The 19,358-nt window shown below is 40.4% G+C and overlaps 3 protein-coding genes across 3 annotated transcripts; 1 reads left to right on the top strand and 2 right to left on the bottom strand.

The window, feature by feature from the left end:
- The first annotated feature begins 562 nt into the window (after positions 1–562).
- LOC311259278 (c-Myc-binding protein-like) lies at positions 563–3,509 on the top strand. Its single transcript, XM_084356322.1, has 5 exons — positions 563–758; positions 1,222–1,294; positions 1,932–1,980; positions 2,190–2,319; positions 2,992–3,509. The coding sequence occupies exons 1-5, from the start codon at positions 744–746 to the stop codon at positions 3,031–3,033; spliced, it is 309 nt and encodes a 102-aa protein (XP_084212448.1). The 5' UTR covers positions 563–743; the 3' UTR covers positions 3,034–3,509.
- Positions 3,510–4,779: 1,270 nt separating this feature from the next.
- gja9a (gap junction protein alpha 9a) lies at positions 4,780–6,771 on the bottom strand (the record flags this gene model as incomplete). Its single annotated transcript, XM_084356450.1, has 2 exons — positions 4,780–6,295; positions 6,719–6,771. The coding sequence occupies 2 exons, from the start codon at positions 6,769–6,771 to the stop codon at positions 4,780–4,782; spliced, it is 1,569 nt and encodes a 522-aa protein (XP_084212576.1).
- A 2,464-nt stretch (positions 6,772–9,235) lies between these two features.
- Positions 9,236–18,849, bottom strand: rhbdl2 (rhomboid, veinlet-like 2). The gene is made up of 8 exons (XM_084357005.1): positions 18,491–18,849; positions 17,127–17,370; positions 14,441–14,589; positions 12,521–12,633; positions 12,240–12,340; positions 11,808–11,868; positions 11,649–11,710; positions 9,236–11,049 (listed from the first exon to the last, which is right to left on the bottom strand). Exons 2-8 carry the CDS (start codon positions 17,355–17,357, stop codon positions 10,870–10,872), a joined length of 897 nt encoding a protein of 298 aa, XP_084213131.1. The 5' UTR covers positions 17,358–17,370; positions 18,491–18,849; the 3' UTR covers positions 9,236–10,869.
- Positions 18,850–19,358: the final 509 nt, after the last annotated feature.

The raw sequence follows: 19,358 nt of genomic DNA, 5'->3' as shown, positions 1-19,358 counted from the left end.
ATGTGAAGCGAATACACAGTCCTGGCACGCCACTTTAAAGCCGATTTCAGCTTGTGACAATTATTCACAATTTGTTTATTTTTATCTGCTGTAAAATAAAAGTGAACGTGTAAAAAAAAGGTTGTGCTAAAGGGGCCAAATAGAAAGTGGGCAATTCGCTTGCTCCGCCATTTTACCAGCAGATGGCGGCAAAAATCCACCACAGTAGGGGAAAGGCTTTCACGATCTTTCCAAAATGTCGGAATTAATAGTGAAAATCGCCAAGAAAAGACCCCCAGAGCGTTATTTTCATGATATATGCTTTGCTAGGCGGCGTGTGTTAAGAGAAAATACAAAACATAACCGGGGATGTCCATAATGAGCAAAGTTTCATTTAAAAAATTTATATATATCATGTAATTTGTGAAGAGACTAATTTAATTTAGTGCTTCTGTGTCTTCTGTCAGTGATTTTGTACTCTATTTTTTGACCAGTGTTTTCAATGCAATAAAACAAGTACCCCACAACCAACCGCTAACGAGCACTTCTCTGGGCCGTGCTTATGGTGTTAATTATTTTTTACGAGGAACACCTGAAGGCAGCATCCGACCCAGCAGTCCTCTTGCTTGAAGAACGTGATAACGAAACTTAAGTTTTCCCGGCCCGGCAGTTTGGTTGCGATTCAAAATTGTTTGCTCGCTATCAATATAGGACATAAAACACTGATCTAAAAGAGTAGAGTCAACTTTAAAACCTACATCAATATGACGCATTATAGAGTAAGTATGTTTGCTGTCGCTTTATCTCTCTCTCTATTGCTGTGTAGGAACTGTTTTCTTGTCTGGGACGCTAACTGTAAGCTAGCTAAGCTAATACTAGCAACCTAGGGAGTTACTTGTGTTCATCAGAGGGTAGAGGGCCCACCTGTGACAGCTCGTGTTTGTTTTTCAACTATTGGGGATTGTAAAAGTTTGTGCAGACAGTGAAGTTGGGAACTGAGATAATGTCAGCGAACCAACTACAAACGGCTTTTTGATCAATGTTTTCCGACTATTTTTATGTTTAGTAACGGTTAGCTTCGAAAATGACCCTCTGGCAGATGAACCCCTAATGTTAAATCAAATGTTTGTTGTGTTGTTGTTTGATATCAACATCTATTCAACTTCACCTGACAGTTGAGTAACCAGCTGGTAATGATAAAATGTCTGACTTCTTTAAAGTGTATGGTATTTCCTCCTACAGGCTTCAGACACTAAGAGGGAGCAGTTTCGGAGGTACTTGGAGAAAGCTGGTGTTGTTGACAGTCTTACCAGTGGTATGGCACTTTTTTCTGTATATTCACAAATTTCACATTGTAATGAAAAGCAAGTGAATGAAACCAGGAGTGTTGAAGTCAGTGTTACAATTTAAACTAGCTATATATTTATACAAATGATCAACACGGATCTGACAGGATTGAACAGAAAATACCAAGTCAGTCAATAGCAGAAAACCCTCTTTTCTCACAAAACCATTAACAAATTCTTCTAACCGTCAGTCTAAAACTCAAAGAATTGTCATTTACTATCATATATGACCATAAAAAGTAGAAAATCCTGACATTTAAGAAGCTGAAACCAGCAAATGTTTGATATTTTAGCTTGAAACAATAAATCGATGATCAAAATACTCCGCTATTGATTTTCTCTCGATCAGCTAGTCATTTAATCGACTAATTGTTGCAGCTCTACAGTTCAATAATACACCTCGAAAGATTAAATAATACATTACTATTTAACACTGGAAATATCTAATCCAAGTAAACAAGACATTTGCTGCCAACTTTGAGTTTCTGTTTCGATTTGGTCGGGACCCAGAAAGTATTGATGTTTGACTCCCAGCCCTGTTAGTTGTTGCCTCAGTTTTTGTGCAATTTTGTTTAATTCTTTTCTATTTTCCCTTCTGGATTTCAGTTCTAGTGGCTTTGTACGAACAACCAGAAAGGCCCAGCAATGCTCTGGAGTATCCTTCTTTACACACAACCCGACTCTGCTGAACTATTGAGCGGTTGCAGAAATGGTCTCTTGGTTTAGTTGGTAGTGAGCTCAGCCTTGTAATGATCTTCACTGCCCGCCACTCTCAACACAAATAATAGTGAAGAGAAATGTTCAGGATTTACTTGATAGAGGAGGCAACTGCTTGCTGTAGATTCTTTAACAGACTCCCTCCAGATTTATCAAGGAGCATCTTGGTGCTGGTGGCCAGACTTCGACGGACACGGATGCTCTGCAGCAGGAGGTGATGGACTTGAGGCAGAGGTGTTCACGTCTGGCAGAGGAAAACAAAGACCTCAAAACAAAGGTAAGCTGTGCTGGTGCTTACGTGTCTAATTTCAGCCTTTTTAAAGCACATGAGTATGAGTAAATGCTGCAGTCCCTGCCCTTTTTTATAAGCAACACATGAGCACCTTCTCTCCAGTTCTGTTTAGCCTTTACACAGACATATATAGGGGTAACTCATATGATGCAATATGCAAAGTTATCAGTAACTAAAGTAATCTAATAAATGTAGTGGAGTAAAAGGTACAGTACAGTATTTGCCTTCAACATGTAGTGGACTGGCAGTATAAAGTGGCAGAACATGGAAATACTCAAGACCAATTTTGAGGTATTTAAGACAGTATTTGATAACAATGTACTGAGTTACATTTATATTTAGTGCTACTTTTATACTCAGACTAGACTCTGATAATTTGAAAAATGCTGAATACCCAGTTGAATAATCAGCCAGGCTGATAATCATTCGGTCCCTAGACTGACAGTCATTTACAGGAGAGGATAATAACAATTACATAGTTGGAGATCCTTCATACCTTTCAGTGAAGCTCTGTTGAAGAAGTCTTTGTGATCTGGTAGTTGTTTAAGTAGCATTTTGTTGTACTCCTTTGCTGTAGTTGTGTTTGTCTGAAAACTGCCATGAATGAATGAATGGATTAAAAACAAAACGTATGTCCTTTTTCCTCCGTGTCTCTAGCTGCAGCATTATCAGCCAGAAGAGGGAGCCACAGCTGACTAGACCCGAGCAGAGCTTTTGTGTGAGAAATGTACTTTTTGTTTGTATTCCTGCTGTAACTTTAGATTTAAAGACAAGACGACACTGTCAAGTGAAAGCCAAGAACTTTTTATGTAACTGTGCTGTTTTTTGTAAATTGTAGTTCCTACTTTGTTTTTTAGAATCTAACTTATTCTGTACATGCATGTATATAATTTTTCCTTCTTGTTCATTCAATCTTTAGTAAAAGTTTATGATAGAAAGTGCTTAAGTTCGTTAGATGTGGGACTTCTTTGTTAGGGCTCTATGTGAGAAAACAACCAAGGTCTGATTATGCTGTGGATGATTTAACTTTTTTGGCATAAATAGGAAGACACAGACTCCCGTGTGTGACAAAGACACACTTATCCTTTATTTCCAAAGGTCTGGTGTAAGTAAACAGTTGTACAAAGCTCCAAAATGTAAGTTACGGGTAAAATAAAGCACAGTTTTGTAATTAAGATACTGTTGTATCACTCATTTCTAAACATCAATATATCAGTCAGGCGTTTTACTGAACTATCAGAGGATTTTGATACAGAGTCAATATTGCAAAACATGACAAACCTTGGGGACAAGAGGGCGTCTGGTTTTCTTCCAGGTCTAGCTGCTAGCTATTGATATGCTCATTAGTGTTTTATACCCAGGATGTGCTGGTAATGCTGAGACAGACAGACAGACAGACATTTTATCTTAGTATTTCCACATTTCCTTACATCTGTACAGGTCACCTCATCTCATCTTTATCCTTTTAAGAGATGACAAACTCCCCGCTGCTAGATCCCTAAAACATATAGCGATGTGATGGAACCACAAACTTTGGACGAAATAATCTTTCCAAAAATATTTATATGTTGTTATGGTACAGATATTTAGGGATCGACCAATAATCAGCATTTTTAAGATTATCAGTCCAATTGCCAGTGAAATAAATTTATTTAAAGTGTGCTACTTTGCCTCCGATGCAGCCGTCTCTCAGTGTGTAGTCAGAGTCGCACTGAAGGTGGAGCTCATTTGAATTACTTTATATCAAAATCTCCAAATTGTACTTATGTACAGTACTTGAGTAAATTGAACTTAGTTACATTATTATTATCATTATTACATTATTTTAATTTTTACTGCCAATTAAACTCTTTGATATCTAATAATCGGTATTGGTCGATCCCTACAAATGTTGACATTGCTACAGGACAGACAGTTCAGATGTTCGCCACTCTATAAATGTGTAAAAGTGTTGCTGTTGCTCTTTATAGTGACATGACATTAGATCTTTTCACTACATTTATGTCACACAACAATGGAAAAAACACCACACCACATGTGAAAGTACACACTGTTAGCTCAAACTATGTAATAAATAAGTGTTTTTCATGCTAATTTGGTTGCGGTACATTAAGTTAGTCACAATAGAAAATAAAGGTTCATTCCAAAAGAAAGTTGGAAAAAAATATAAAACACACAGTACAAAGTCCTCTATTTCTATTGTAATATGTCACCAAAATGATTATGAATGTTAATTGCATTAACCGAACTTAAATGATTTTTTATAGCATGCCATATTATATAGACTGAATTGTTTATAAGGTTTATAACACAAATATTAGCTGACTCTCACCAGTTTGAAGGCAGCGTAGAGTGCTGTTAAATCCGTAAGTTAAATGTAGAACTGACACCTGTAACATGGATTGCTGTGCGACCGTGATTGCTAACAAGGAAACGGTTTGAAGTTTAGACTTGCAGGTCCGGTGCTCGTTTGCTGCTTGCAGTACTCGCCATTGATGTCTTACAGTTGGACGAAGGCGGTCTGGGGTTGTGCGCGGATCCTGAGCTGGAGTCATCCAGTGACTCCGGGGTGGAGGGCCGGCTGTGATGTTTTGCGTCTGATTTTGACTGTGATTGCGAGCAGGGAGGTCCACTACTGGCTTTTGCGCCCCCGTATGAATCTGTGTCAGAGCTTTTGCCCTCCAACACTGTGGCGCATTTGAAAGAGCCATGAGACCTCCACGGTCTTCTTGATGCACTAACTGGCAACGTGGGGTAAGCGGAAGGGTGAGCTGCCTTCTGTGGGCATTTTGGAGAGTCTGGGCTCCCTCTTTCGCTGCTGTCCTCCTTACTGTGTGGGGGAAGATGCAGAAAGTCCTCAGCCTGTTGCTTTGGATTGATTAGGGAGTCGCAGCACGGCGAGCAGGGCTCATTGGTAGTCAAGGTGCAGTTATAGTCTGGGGGGCTTTGAGCTGAACATCTGGAATCATCCAAATCCTGCTGAGTGGCCAGCTCGCCCTGAAGAGGTAGAAAAGTTGAAGGTTTGATGAGGCTTGGGTACATAACTGTGCCCTGCACCCTCTCCATCAGGAGGTTGTAGTCACTGGGTGCAGAAGCAATTGTGGCCTTCCGGGATGCTCCGGTGCATATCTGAACTACAGATTCTTTTTTACACTTGTTGGAATAGCAGTCATCAAGTTCATCTCTCTCGTCTCTCAAGTGAGGGTAGAAGTCCAAGATGCCCTTTTTAATCCTCTTGTAACCCAGATGCATGATCTCCAAGATGTTCAGGAAGAGGGAGATTCCAGCAATGCATTGCATGAACACCATGAAGACAGTTTTCTCTGTGGGTCTGGAAACATAACAGTCTACAGCATTTGGACAAGGATCCCGCTCACACTTGAACAGCGGGTAGAGGTGAAAGCCGTAAAGGACGTACTGGCCTGTCATGAAGGCCACTTCAACAACAGAGCGAGTGACAACGTGAGCCACATAGGTACGCAGCAGAGAGCCCCTTAGAGGAGCTTTGTTGAGCTTCCCCTGATCGAGCTGTTTCATTTCCCGCTCAATCCTCTTCCTGGCTTCTGCCAACTCCGCACCCACCAACTCCAGCTCCTTCCGCAGCAGAGCCTTCTTCTTCTGCCGCGCCTTCTCCAGCGCCCGCAGCCTGTAGAGAGCGTGGCCCATGTAAACCAGCGAGGGAGAAGACACAAAAATGACCTGCAGCACCCAGTAGCGGATGAGGGAGATTGGGAAAGCGAGGTCATAGCACACGTTCCTGCATCCGGGCTGCTCGGTGTTGCATATGAAGTCAGCCTGCTCGTCGTTCCACACGTCCTCGGCTGCCACTCCGAGGACCAGCATGCGGAAGATGAACAGGATGGTGAGCCAGATCTTGCCTACCATCGTGGAATGGATATGCACCTCCTCCAAAATCCCCCCAAGGAAGTTCCAGTCCCCCATCTTCACTCTGCCATTGTGACTAGAAAGAGAAAGATTAGGAAAGAAAATCTGCAGTATCTATAAATGTGCAGCTTTTTGAACCTTTAAGAAAATACAGCAAAATAAGCAGATTTTCATGTTAAATGAACACAGTAAAAAGGAGAAAAAATTGCGGTAAACCCCCAAAAAGTGATAAAAATCGTTATTTAAATGCCCCAGTACTGATGTAAGTATTAAAAAATGTCAGTACCTCTCAATTTGAAAAAAAAATAAAACGTTAACTAGTAGAAAACCTATCAAGTAAAAAATTCAGTTTCACATATTTGCAAAAAGTTGTATTAAGAGCAGACGGAGAGGACTTCTGTGTAAATCCAGTGATATGTTCCCTTGTTCAGCTATCCAGTTTTTGTCTGAAAGAAACCATTCCTCCTCAGAGATCAGCGCACTTGCCGTTTCCATTTACCTCGCAGCAGCGTGGACAGACTGCCGGTGGTGACTTAAATCTCCTCGGGTCATGCAGCCCTGACACGGTCACCAAAAAGTTTTTAAAAATCGTTAGCGCCCTCCACATGAGTCCCCTGACCATCACCCAAACTTCGGTGACCCGCCTCTACTTCAGTGATGCCAGAAACAAAGTGGGAACAACAGAGCCGCTGAGGGAAGGTTGCCAACAACTACTCTGACCAGAGAAAGTCAATACCGACAGCTTCAGTGATGCATTTAGATCACAGCCTCACTGTGATGGGGTTGTAACCAGTTGTAACACAGATATTGACCTCAATCTTTGCAGGCCAGGACTGCTTTATTTTGTATTTGTCTGCATCTGACCTCAGTCAGACCTTTTTGTTTGTACCTCTCCAAACAAAGCAGAGATGGTACCTCACTCACTGAGTTTATTTTTTCCATTATTTATCTGGGTGTGTACATTAGGTGTGGATGTAAATAACCAAGTTGTTTCCAAACGGATGTTTTGCAAGTCCAGATTGAACGCTTCGGATTTGTTCGCACTTAGTTGTTCTAGTCTATTTGCTCTATATGTACAGAGAAGGAAACAGCCACTGTGGCTTGAATCCCCATATTATCAATACCTGTCAGTTATCCACACAGGCCATGCATGATCAATAGTTTTCTACTATAGTGAAGTAGTCAATGAGTCATCATGTTCAATTTCATACCCTGCTGCTCCGCTCTGGATGTAATTAAGTTTTCACGCACTTCACACGTTATTTTATCCCATTCAAAACTAATCTATCACAGTGGATCAGTGTGCATGTCAACTGTTCCAGTTATAAATTCCTTTAAATGCCTCTGTGTGATAAATATGCCACTCATGATATTAACAGCTCCACACCCATGATATGATATGAAATGTTATCAGGAGGAAAAGCAAACCACCACCAGCTCAGTGCAATATTTCAATGTGATCCTGAAATGAACCTTCCCCTCTGACCTAAAATATCCCATTCTGCCCAGAACAGCACGATTGATTCAAACCAGTCTGGCACATTAGGGGTACAGAGGGTCATACTGGGGTGAGGTATTGGGAAAATCCCAGTGCAATTTCCCCCTCTTATCCTACCAATCACTGCAATCAATTTTCACATGTGTTACAGCCCCAGGAAGTCCTCCAGCAATTCACTCTTTCAAAATACAAAACTAATTTTGGTGGGATTTCCTGTCTTTTATTATGATTCATATTTTAAGTTTTAAGAAATTGCTTATAAGAACAAACCTTCATCTTAAACTATCAGATAAATGTAAAGCCATGTAAAATTCAGTACATGTATAAAGAAAAAAGATGTAGCCATGTAAGAAAAGAAATGAAACCATTGAAATACTTAAATGTATATACATTCATAAATCTAAGTAACTGAAATCATTATTTGTAAATGAAACTAATGAATACAATGGTGCATATAGGTTTTTAATTTATTTTTTTAAATGATTAAGATATAGCAAAGTATTTCATACAATTGCCACTTTAACTTAACTCTTTCAATAAATGACTAGTTGATGCTACGTTGTCTGCTGTCTTGAGGACCTCTGGGATCCCAGTGTTATTTTTTAGTATTTTAAAATAAATTCCAGGTTAACTAGTTAAAGGGGCCAGTGTGCAGGATTTAATGGCATCTGCCAGTGAAGAGTCAGATTGAAACCAATGAATTACCCTTGCCTCACCCTTTCCTAGGGTGGCTGCTAAAAATCCAAACAATCAGAGAAAGCCCTCTCTAGAGTCCGTGTTTGGTTTGTCCATTCTGGGATGCTGTAGGAACACGGGGGACTCACCACCAGTGTTGGGCAAGTTACTTTAAAAATGCAATATATTACATATTACTATTTACCTTCATTTTAAAGTAATATATAGCGTTACAATATTACTGTCTACCTAGAGTAATATATTACTTATTACACTATTCAATTACTTTCAACTAAATGCCCAAACAACTTATTTTGAACAACTGAATAGCCTCGATCTTTCTAAATAAAGGAATGGCCTTGAACACAGGGATGAGCAGGCAGACAAATATTTACATTATATTACTCCATTACCGCTAAAAGTAATATATTACTGTAACACGTTGCTTTTGTAACGCTGTTATACACTAATTCAAATATAATTCTGAAATATCATATTCCATTTCTGCCAAAAGATCACTTTAAATCCTGCACACTGCGTCTTTAAATAGGAATCTACACATTTTCAGAAAGAGAAGTCAATGCAAAGACGAGTCAACACTTTACGACTGTTGTACCACATAATGCAACATGCTATTTCCTAGTGTTCAGGGTCGAGGCAAACAAGTTCATGATAATTGAATATTGATGCACTAAGTTATATTGATGAGCTGCGTTTGGAAACTATGGAACTTTCCATACTGTAAACTGGAAAGAGCAGTCGCTGCTATAACGTCCCCGCAGCATTAACCAGCAGACTGCTGCACAAACACTGTGCTGTCTGCTAATTGAAGACCATTGGAAATGAAGGCTTTACTGTTTGCTCTGTTCATATTCATCAGACAAAATCAATACTCAAGTTCAGATTCTGTATGACAAAAAACAAATACAAAAACATCAGATTGTATTAAAAACACTTAAACAATGAGCTGTGGAGATGCAAAACCAAACAGTCTTTGGTCCTCTTAGATAAATTAAGTACATTTACTTAACATTTAAAGTAAGATCTGTACATCAGATGTTAAACAGCATTAGAGTTTTTATTTATATACTTATGAGACTATAACATCACCAATATCCCTCCAGTTAAGGAGGAGTTTTGTATTATACCAACAACTTATTTACTTGAAGACACTTCCCAAAAGCTGGATGTTCATGTTTAAAGATTTGTATTTCCGAGATTACGAAACAATGAGTGTGATAAAAAAAAATCAATTTGTTTTACGACTTAACATGAAATTAGCCACTTCCTGTCAACAGGATGTGGCTGAAACAATGACGAGGCATTGAGCCAAGTCCTGATGGTAAACCAGCTCTTTTGCTTACAAAAGGAAGAGGCAACACCAACATGGACAGTCATCCCTCTTTTCCTGAGACTCTTTCCTCTTGTTAGTGCTGTCACACAGCCAGTCTTCATCAAATCCTACAGTGAAGGACTTCTCCATGTTTAAGGCACCCGTCATGAATACTGAAAGTCCATTAGAGCTGCAACAGTTCAGTCGATTAATCACTTATTTGTCAACGATTTAAATAATCGGCAACTATTTTGATAATAGATTAATAGCGCTATCAGAGTATCAATTGGTTACTACACAATTATCGTGGCCAAATGAATTCACGATAATGTTATCATGATATCTATAGAAATTTGAAAAATAATGCTAGCATTTATCCATCTTTAACTGTGTGTGGCAAAAAAATACCAAGTGTAGGTAGACAGTCTGTAACCATTACTGTAAAAATCAACAATTACTATCAACTACTCGATTACTAGTGAAAAGGCGACCAGGTGAACTCAAACAAAAGACGCACAAGCCCTAACATTCAGGCAAGATGATGTTATCGTGCATTATTAACATGATATAAATATTTCATTTTTAATATCATGGTTATAAAGGATAGTTGCGATACTGTGACACCCCTAAAAATTAATCAGTTTAGATTTTTTCAGAAAATGTATGTGAATATCTTCTCTCTTCTTTACTTATCACAGTAAACTGATTTTTCTTTTGGTCGTGGACAAAACAAGACATTTGAGGACGTCATCTTGGTCTTTGGGGAACAGTGATCATAACTTTTCACCAATTTCTGACCAAACTTAAACACAGAAAAAGATCAACTATGTAATTATGACTAATGGCAGTTACTCATAGCAAAACATTTTATTCAGCTCTAAAAAAAAGTATTTTCAAAGGCACGTTGTCTAAAATGTAAAATATTCCTTCTGCAATGCTACACATCACCAGCAGGAGGCACCCTTTTACTGTAACTTACACATTTAGCTTTAAAAAGGGTAAAATCTGATTTTAACACCCTGTGCACTACGTTCAAAAAGTCCCTGAGGAGCATCTTTGCTCACACACATCTTCCTGAGCGTCTCATTAAGGCTTTTAGTGTTAACTTTTAAAAAAAAAGGCTGGTGAATGCAGCTTCATGGTCCTATGGTGCCGGGCTCAGGAAGATGTTGAAGAGCACAGCAAAGAGCACAAAGACTACATAGCCCACTATACACATCCAGAAACGAGGGTCTTTCAGGAGCTTCTTGTTGTATGCGCTGAAGAACACATAGCCGACGGTCATCCCGGCCACGACTCCTCCAAAATGAGCCACAAAGGACACCTAAGAGGAGAGAAATGTGAGGTGTCAGGTTTCAGAGTTAGCCTTTAGGCCTAATTATCAGAGTTAAATGCAGCACGGACCCTTGAGCAGTGTCATCCGACCTCACTGAACCACCTAAAAAACTTGCAGGACCAGTTTAACAGTGAATTGAGGGGAAGGGAAAAGAAGGGAGATAGTGTTGTGGGGGAGGGAATAAGGAATCTGTTTTTTTAGAGTCGATGGTAATCAGTTGGAGAGCCAAACAAGCTTCATCAAGCAGGAAGAAACCAAAACTAATCTAAACTGAAACTACCGAGTCAAACTACAAAGGTCACCACAGATTAAAATAGAAGTGAGTTACTCGGAGAGTGTGTTTGCTTTGTGTCCATTAGAGCGTGCCCACACAGAGTTATGCATCTACATGAATAATCATGTGCTGGCAAGAGCTGCTGATCTTGTCTGTAGCCACAAGCGAATTAAAGCCATCAGCTCGGGGGAGGTTAGCTGGAATAGCTGGATCCCTCTTTAGGCTCTTTGTTACATCTGAAAAGGTTAAGCAAGACCCTTTGTTTGTTTATTTATCCTGCTGAACAGTCGAAGGAAAAAAAGAAGAAGCTTACCTTATAACCATCATCGTCGTTGACGAATCTTCTGTAGAAGGCAAATCCAAAGTCTGTGCCAACTAGAGAAAGAGAACAGGATTAAATTCAACATGTTTAAGTTTGGTTACAGCAGTTAGAAAATAATACACTGGGTTGAAAACACACAGGAGAACGTACCAAATATCACAATGGCGAGGATACGAAACACTCCGAGGAGAGGGATCATCTCTCGGAAGTTCTGTGAAGCAAAACAGACACAAGATTTAAAGAATAATACACTAATATTTAACTTAAAGGGGCACAATGTCGTTTTGGAGAAGAAATTCAAACTCAGAATTCTTACATGTATATTTGCAATTCATTGTTTGAAGCTAGAAAGGTGGCAGGGTCCGCCAAATATAAACAAAGTAAAACAGTATACGGTGCTATCGAGTTTGATATTGGATCAGGCTTGACTGAATTAAAGGGTTAGGACGAGAGGAAGAGAAGCCGCTATCTAAAAGATTGAATATGTGCTCAGTAGTTTCCTCTCTCACACACAAACAACAAAGTACTTGGAGACTGAAATGTTAACATCAGCTCTTCCTGTTTATCTGATCGCAAACTTACCACCACTGCATTCATAAAATAACCTCCTATTAGGGCATAAACGCCCCCCGAAGCTCCCACCAAAGCACTGAGAGGATCAAAGATGGAGCTGCACAGAGAACCTGAGGAACGACAGAAATTTCTACAATCAGTGTCATTTCTGAGAGCCGAGACACAAACGCTGACAGGAAAAAAACAACTTTGAGATGCTTAATGTTAGAAGTCTGAGTGCTTTTGTAATGACAGAGCCAACCGTGCTACATTTACGGCATCTGGGGGGAAAAGGAACAGGTGACGCTCACCTGCCAGGACACCTGCCATGTACACCATCCCCACTTCGAATCCTTTGTGCACCAGCTCCAGAGGGATGCCCAGCAGCAGCTGCATCAGCAGGTTTCCCAGGATGTGCTCCACACTAGGGAGGCAGACGTGGGGAATAAGTAGAATGTACTCTCAACAAAAAAACAGAAACACCTGCAGCCCTACTGTAAATGTCAGGTGTTGATTTCATTTGATGAGTGATTTAAAAACAATGTAGGGGTTTTAAAGGGTAAGATCGCAACCATCAATGCATCAACACTTCCCCAAACCCACTGTTCCCACTGACAACGTACTTTTTTTTTTAAACAAACAGTTAGATGAAAAGTCAGGTGAAGTTTGCCATAAAACATTGCTGGAGCTTCACGGCAAAACAGAATTTCCGCATTCTCCTAAACAGCTGAAGGACGTAAAAACTACCTCCGTACAGCTCATCCAGTACAATCCATGTTTCTGGAAGCCCTGAGATCCCAAATTGATTTAAAGAGACAGTACTTACACCTTCAGTGTGTCACTTCAGACCAGTTGCAGACTTTTAGCTCAGCAGCGACAGTGAAGATTTCAGTACATTTCTGTTAATAACGTATTTTCAAATCAGTTTGATATTTCATGGCTTCCTAATACAACTCCCCGTCTACTTCAGTTGTTTAGGAGAATGCTGTAACGCTGTTTTGCTGTGAAGTTTCAGAAATTGTCGACGAAACTTTTCACTTTCGGGTCAACTGCTCCTTTAAAACTCCTCAAACAGGAGTAAATGTGTTTTTGTTGGGGGCTATTCTCAGCTGCGAATCATAACACATAGTGAGTAGTGAGTATTTCTGTCAGCAGCACGGTGTGTGTCTGGGATTGACCCAAGACAAACTACAGTTGATTACTCACTTGTCCAGTGATCACAGTGGCTCGAATTAAAGAGGAAGTGGCACAATGGACTGGAAAGCACCAGAGGCCGATTTGCTCTTTGAATGATCGTTGTTGCGCAAGAAAAGTTATTTTCAACTGATTCTTGAAGTATTTATATTTTAATTGTCTAATCGAGCTCAGGCCTGTAACAAAAATAATCATTGATTGCAAGATAATGTTTTATTTTGAAAACAGGTCAGATCCAGTGCCTCGGTTCCTTGTTATGAAAGAACACGTCACTTTGTGCTCATTGAGATGTTATTAATAGTTCCTGGACTGCAATTTTCAGTTTCAGAGCACAGATGAAGAAGTTAACTGTATATCTCTCTACACAGTTCAATTCAATGGTAGTTTTTATGGGATTTGTGGACAGAGAAAGATACAACACCACCAGCTTTATCCTTTAAGCAAACATCCTGTTAAGCTTCGTCCAGTTACCGTCAGGGGTGACTGTGACCACTGTTCCTCTTTACTAATCTAGTTTTCCTATGTGCTTCTGTGTGCTCATGATTTCTGGTTTTCCTGTGTCCCTGTGGTTTATGTGCTCATGTCTTTTTTTTTTTTTGCTTGCCACATCACATGACTTTACAGTGTTTGGACAGATGTGCCAACAATACAGGCAACGGCTGTCTGGGCTTTTCATGTACAGGATCTCTTTAAAAAAACAGCGATGGAGGCAGATTTCCTTTTCAAGCTAATAGTATTCAGCTTTTTGTAGCTGTGACTGTGGTGCATCAGTTAAAAAACACTGAGATGAAGTAATGCGGCAAAGGCGGAAGTTTCAAAATCAAACACAGACAAATCGTGCAGTCTCAAACATGACCGCAGAACTGAATCAACGCCTCTGACGGCATTTAAAGATCAAGAGCTTCACCCAGACTGATCATTACTGCACGGCCATGATTCTTTGCTGTAAAGTGTTAGTGGGAATTCGTCAACTACCCACACTGACTCGAGCTTTCATCATGTAATTCAGGTCTCTATAAAGGTCTGCGGACGCTTACCCGGCGTGGACGAACATGTAGGAGATGAAGCGCCATGCCTCCTGCCTGTTCTCAGGCTTGTATGTGAGGGGGCTGGTCCAGATGCCTTGATCCAGGGTGACCCACTGCTTCTGAGGCCTCCACACCGCGTAGTAGATAAACACTGCCAGCTAATGAAAGACAGAAAACGTACACAAAAGGTAAGTCTTAAAGTAGGTCAAATCATTTTATTTTGGTGCCTGACTTCCTGCCTTAGGTTACCAGCAGCAGCAGGGATGAGGGCAGAAGCTAAACCCCAAACAGCTGAGAAAATAAAGGCGTGAAGAGTGAATCAGAAATACAGATGCTGAAGTGTGTTGAACGGATCCCATAAAATCCCCCAGTGTGGAGCTCAGATGCCTGAATGCACGTATCTGTAGGAATATAAAGCGAGGGAGCACTGCAGCCCTGGAACAATCTCCTCTGGATCAATAAAGAGTTAAGTATTCACAGACATTCAAATGAAGTGACACTGGACATCTGTGAGCCACAAAGAGTGAGCTGTTCATCTTGAAGTATAATTAGGCAGTGTGCAAAACACTCCGATAAAAGAGTAAAGCAGCAGCCTTCGACTGAATCTGACTGCAACATGGGGCCAGTGGGTAAAAACTGACTTTAACAGCGATTTTGCAGATTTCAAAATATCGGAAATGTTTTCATCGAGGGCTCTCTCTATAAAAATAATGACAAAAGACATGGTTTGATGAAACTGAAGTAGCATGGGATCGTGGGAGTTGTTGTCTTCATTGTTAAACGGCCACCTAAGCAGATGAAAATATGTCTGACGTGACTCAGGCAGAAATGTTCACGAACGAGGTTAAAGTTTTAAAGTTTCATTCACGTTACGCTCGGTCAGGTTTGCCAACTCTCTTCCTCACTCTCTGATGTATCAGCTGATGTTTCCCCGGCTACCAAATGAAACGCACATTTGGAAGAACACGACTCAATGAAGTATATAACAAAAGTCGTTTTTAGACATTTTAATGCAGAGCTGTTGCATAATATGTCTTTGAAGGCCACCGATTTGACATTCATAAGCACTGTAAACATTGAATAAATGTCTGTAAGCAGCTATAAGATAAATTGTAATAGTTTATCAATATACAGTATATTTTACATTATTTGTTCTGGGTGCCCACAGGAGAAGTTATTGTTGACAAACACTTCTATCTGCTTACACCTACATTAGATTGCTAAACAGGTAAGTTGTTTCTGCCTCACTTTATTACTTTACACAGGTGTATATTTTACTTTAATAATGTGTAATAAATATAGTTATAATAATAATAATATGTCTGTCCGACCGTGGGGTTGTGTTTTTTTTGAAAATCTCAATAAAAAGAAAGCAAGGTGTTGCAAATGGACATGACGATGTAAAGAAAAAAGTTGTCAGTGGTCGATCTGTAACTGGTCAACAATGTCAAAGGTGCATTTAATCAATCAATATGCAAATTAAAAGACTTTCCCTTCTGATATGACTGCTCAGAAGTGTTTTCTGGACTGAAACTAAACTTCCCACGGTTTGTTTAAAATACAGGCATTCCTGTTGACATGAGCGTAAAGGGACAGTTCACCCCTAAATTTAAAAAAAACACATCTTCCTCTTCACTTTACTGCTATTTATCGATCTACACTGTTTCAGTGTGAGTTGCCGAGTTTTGGGGATATCATCCATGACCCAGTTACTCAAGATAATCTGCTATTTCCTTTCTACTGAACTACACTGTATCAGGAAATGCTCGTCCTCATGACAGTGCGGGGTGTAAACATGAACGGCGTCCACCTCGGCTGAGCTGGATGAGAGGATGTCGGCTTCCTTCTCCACGGTGACATGAAAGGAAAATATCTCTCATGAGAAACTGCTCACAGCGAGCCCTGAGGATCATCTTGGGTAACCAGGTGATGGCTGATATCTCCAAAAATCGGCCACTCACACCAAAACAATATCAATGGATAAAAAGCTCTACAGGTTGAAGGTAAAACATGTATTCCTGGATTTGGGGGTGAACTGCCCCTTTAAAGTAGTGACGAAGGACATAGTCAGTGCAGTCATAGTTTTAGGGAAAAACAGGCCACAGCTTCTAACTTTGCTTCTGCTGATTCAACAAATCGCCCACTGACCCGCCACACACTCACACCAGATGTTTTTATTCACCTGAATCTATAAAGTCAAAAAACCACAGAGGATTTTTCTGTTTACACATTCAGGAAAAGCATCTCCGAAGACTCGACTGTACGAGCTCAAACCCGAACCCACTACTCAGTGTCTTCGTTGACACGGTGCCTACTTCCCCGTTAGTGAGGACTGCGCTTGATGAATTGGGACATTCAGAGGAGGCGGCGCAGATGCCAGGAAAGAAAAGAAACTCATGGATGAACAAGAGCGTCACAGTTTAGAGCTCTGTCATCGTGAAAACCATTCGTTCTCAGATACTGTGGCTACAAACAGACTAATTATTTCCTAGAGCTCCTGATTCAAAGATATCCGACTCTGTCCTCTGTAACTTCACTCCCGTATCTGCTCTACTTAATACAGTCACAGCAGATCCATACGGTGATTAACACCACGGCAGCTATAAGCCAAATGTAGGCTGCATGTATAATTAGATCCACACAATCCATACTGATCAGCGCTCATGTGTGTCGTGTACATTCAGGGCAGTGCTACCTCTGCAATACTGATGAGGATGATGAAGATGGGAGGCGGGCAGCAGTTGGCCCGCTCCAGGTACTTGCTGCGGTTGTCTTCTGGAAGCATCCATCTGGAGACAGAGTGCTGGAACTTCTCACAGCATCCCATCTTTCTGCCGCGGTCGGGCTCGTCCTCCGCGTCCCTTTGCCGTCTCCCATCTTGGTCCACGGGAAACGGCTCCTGCTGCTCGAGGTCGATGTCCCCCATCACTGCTCCGGGCCTACGCAGCAGAGGCAGACTTAGTGATGGCGTGCACACCTTGAGATGATATATTTGTCTTCCAGTAGAGATTTTTATACTGTTTCTGCCGTGGAAGCAAACACTTTAATATCTCTGGGTGCAACTGCTCACTGTTAGAGGGTTTTTATCAGATTTTTGCATCAATGTGATAAAACTGCTTTGATTTTTCAGATATTTAATTGCTTGAGATTCCTGTTTGGTTATTTTATGTTACAACTGTAACAACTTTATACATTAACACTTTATGCTGTTACATGTTCAATATTTCTTCAAGTATGACTGAAATCAGACTGATTAGAGATTCAAACTTAGCTGTTCACATGGACCCAAAGCATTTAATGGAATATAATAATAATAATTTTTAAAAATCTATTTATTACCCTTTATTCTTTTCATTGCTCTTACTGTTTTTTTATCTGTTCATAACTCCTCTGATGTGATGTGGGCTTCTTATCATCTGTTACTGATTTTATTGTTTTATTATCTCTGTTTTTACATTGCTTTCCCTCTCGCTCTCCTTTTCTCTGGGATTTTGTTTTATGGCTTTTATGGCATCTTACTTGTAACGTCTCATATTATCTTTTTGTGTTTTTTAATGTCCTCCTCCTTCTTTCTTCTTGTCCCAACTCCCCTGACACTGGGCTTCCTTGTGATTGGCTTGTATATTCTGGTGATGCCATATAAATAAAGTTTATTATAATTATTATAATATTACATTTTCCCGTTTAAAATGTATTTCAAGGGTAATTAAATACACTTCCTTGCTGAATTAAGGTTTTAAATGCACAAAAATCATAAGCTTTGTCACTAAACATGGACTCTTACACTTTTAACATCTGGGAGGAGACTGTACTTGTTTTAAAGTAAGTTATTCTCCATATTAAACATAATCTGACTGAGAATACAGTTACAGAACAGAGCAGCAGCCTTTTCACCGTGTTAACTAGCGTTTCCTGTTTACAGGGCGTTGCTGAAGATAATACTATTGATTTCATGCACTTCTGATCCCATTTTTTTTTTTCAAATCCAGTCCACATCAGGCTCCCTTAATATTTGTTTTGGCGCTCAATGAAATTCAAATGAACTTCGGCCTTACTCACCTAAACCTTCAACAGGAAGAGTGCAGCTGAGCTCCCAGCGCTCCCAAAACTCATCAGATATCGACTCGATTAAACCCGCACCGGCAGCTCGACGTGCGGGATGACAAGTGCAAAGGTTCACGCGCGGTGCCACGGTTAAAAAACACTGTTCAGTAACGACTTCAGCACCGCTGCTCCATGTTTCCAGACAGCCAGCGGAGTCCCGACCGTCCGTGGGAGGTCGGAGGGAAGAAGAAGAGAAAAAAAAAAAGCTCTTGGAGATAATTATAGGCCTTCCATTGCTTTTTCCTGCAACAAACTTCCTTCCTCGCCCCAAACAAACCTCTGACGTCGCCCCTCGTACACTCAGCTACAGCAGAGTCTCACACGACAGCAGTGATACCGACGCCTGCGCGACAACAGCCTACCTGTTCCCCTGCCACACCTGGGGGCTGTGACGTCACAGACGGGAGGATCAGGGAACAACTTCACACACACACACACACACACCATCTCTGCACACACTCACACACACCCGACGTGTACACGCAATGAAATACGACCACGTTTGATCCAGAGAGTCATATATTCAACTAGATTATGTTGTTTCATTCAGTTAAGTGCACACAGGTTCAGGTGCCTTTTAATAGAAATGGTGCATTACCTGACACGCACCACAAGGAGGCGCTAGAGTCCACACATAGGAAGAATAAAATGGCTTTAAGTGTTTACATTCAGGCTGCTACAAAATAAAATACCTGGACGTGTATTTGCAAATCTTATAATTAGCCATAAACAATATAATTATAGTAATATTATAATAAATAAACAGGCAGAACAATGACACATAAAAGCAGATAATACTGATTAAAAGGCAATATTTGGCTTT

Source organism: Pagrus pagrus, assembly GCF_965226575.1.
Source record: "Pagrus pagrus genome assembly, chromosome: 7".
NCBI classification, from domain to species: Eukaryota; Metazoa; Chordata; class Actinopteri; order Spariformes; family Sparidae; genus Pagrus; species Pagrus pagrus.
This window is presented reverse-complemented; position numbering and strand designations above follow the sequence as displayed.

Excerpts from the sequence above, each read along its gene's own strand:
- rhbdl2 (XM_084357005.1), bottom strand. The coding sequence starts at position 17,357 with ATGGGGGACATCGACCTCGAGCAGCAGGAGCCGTTTCCCGTGGACCAA. Across the intron at positions 12,341-12,520 it reads CATGGCAGGTGTCCTGGCAG|GTTCTCTGTGCAGCTCCATC; the intron begins GTGAGCGTCACC and ends GTCGTTCCTCAG. Across the intron at positions 11,869-12,239 it reads ATTTTATGAATGCAGTGGTG|AACTTCCGAGAGATGATCCC; the intron begins GTAAGTTTGCGA and ends TTTGCTTCACAG.
- LOC311259278 (XM_084356322.1), top strand. Across the intron at positions 1,981-2,189 it reads AGGCCCAGCAATGCTCTGGA|ATTTATCAAGGAGCATCTTG; the intron begins GTATCCTTCTTT and ends GACTCCCTCCAG. Across the intron at positions 2,320-2,991 it reads ACAAAGACCTCAAAACAAAG|CTGCAGCATTATCAGCCAGA; the intron begins GTAAGCTGTGCT and ends CCGTGTCTCTAG.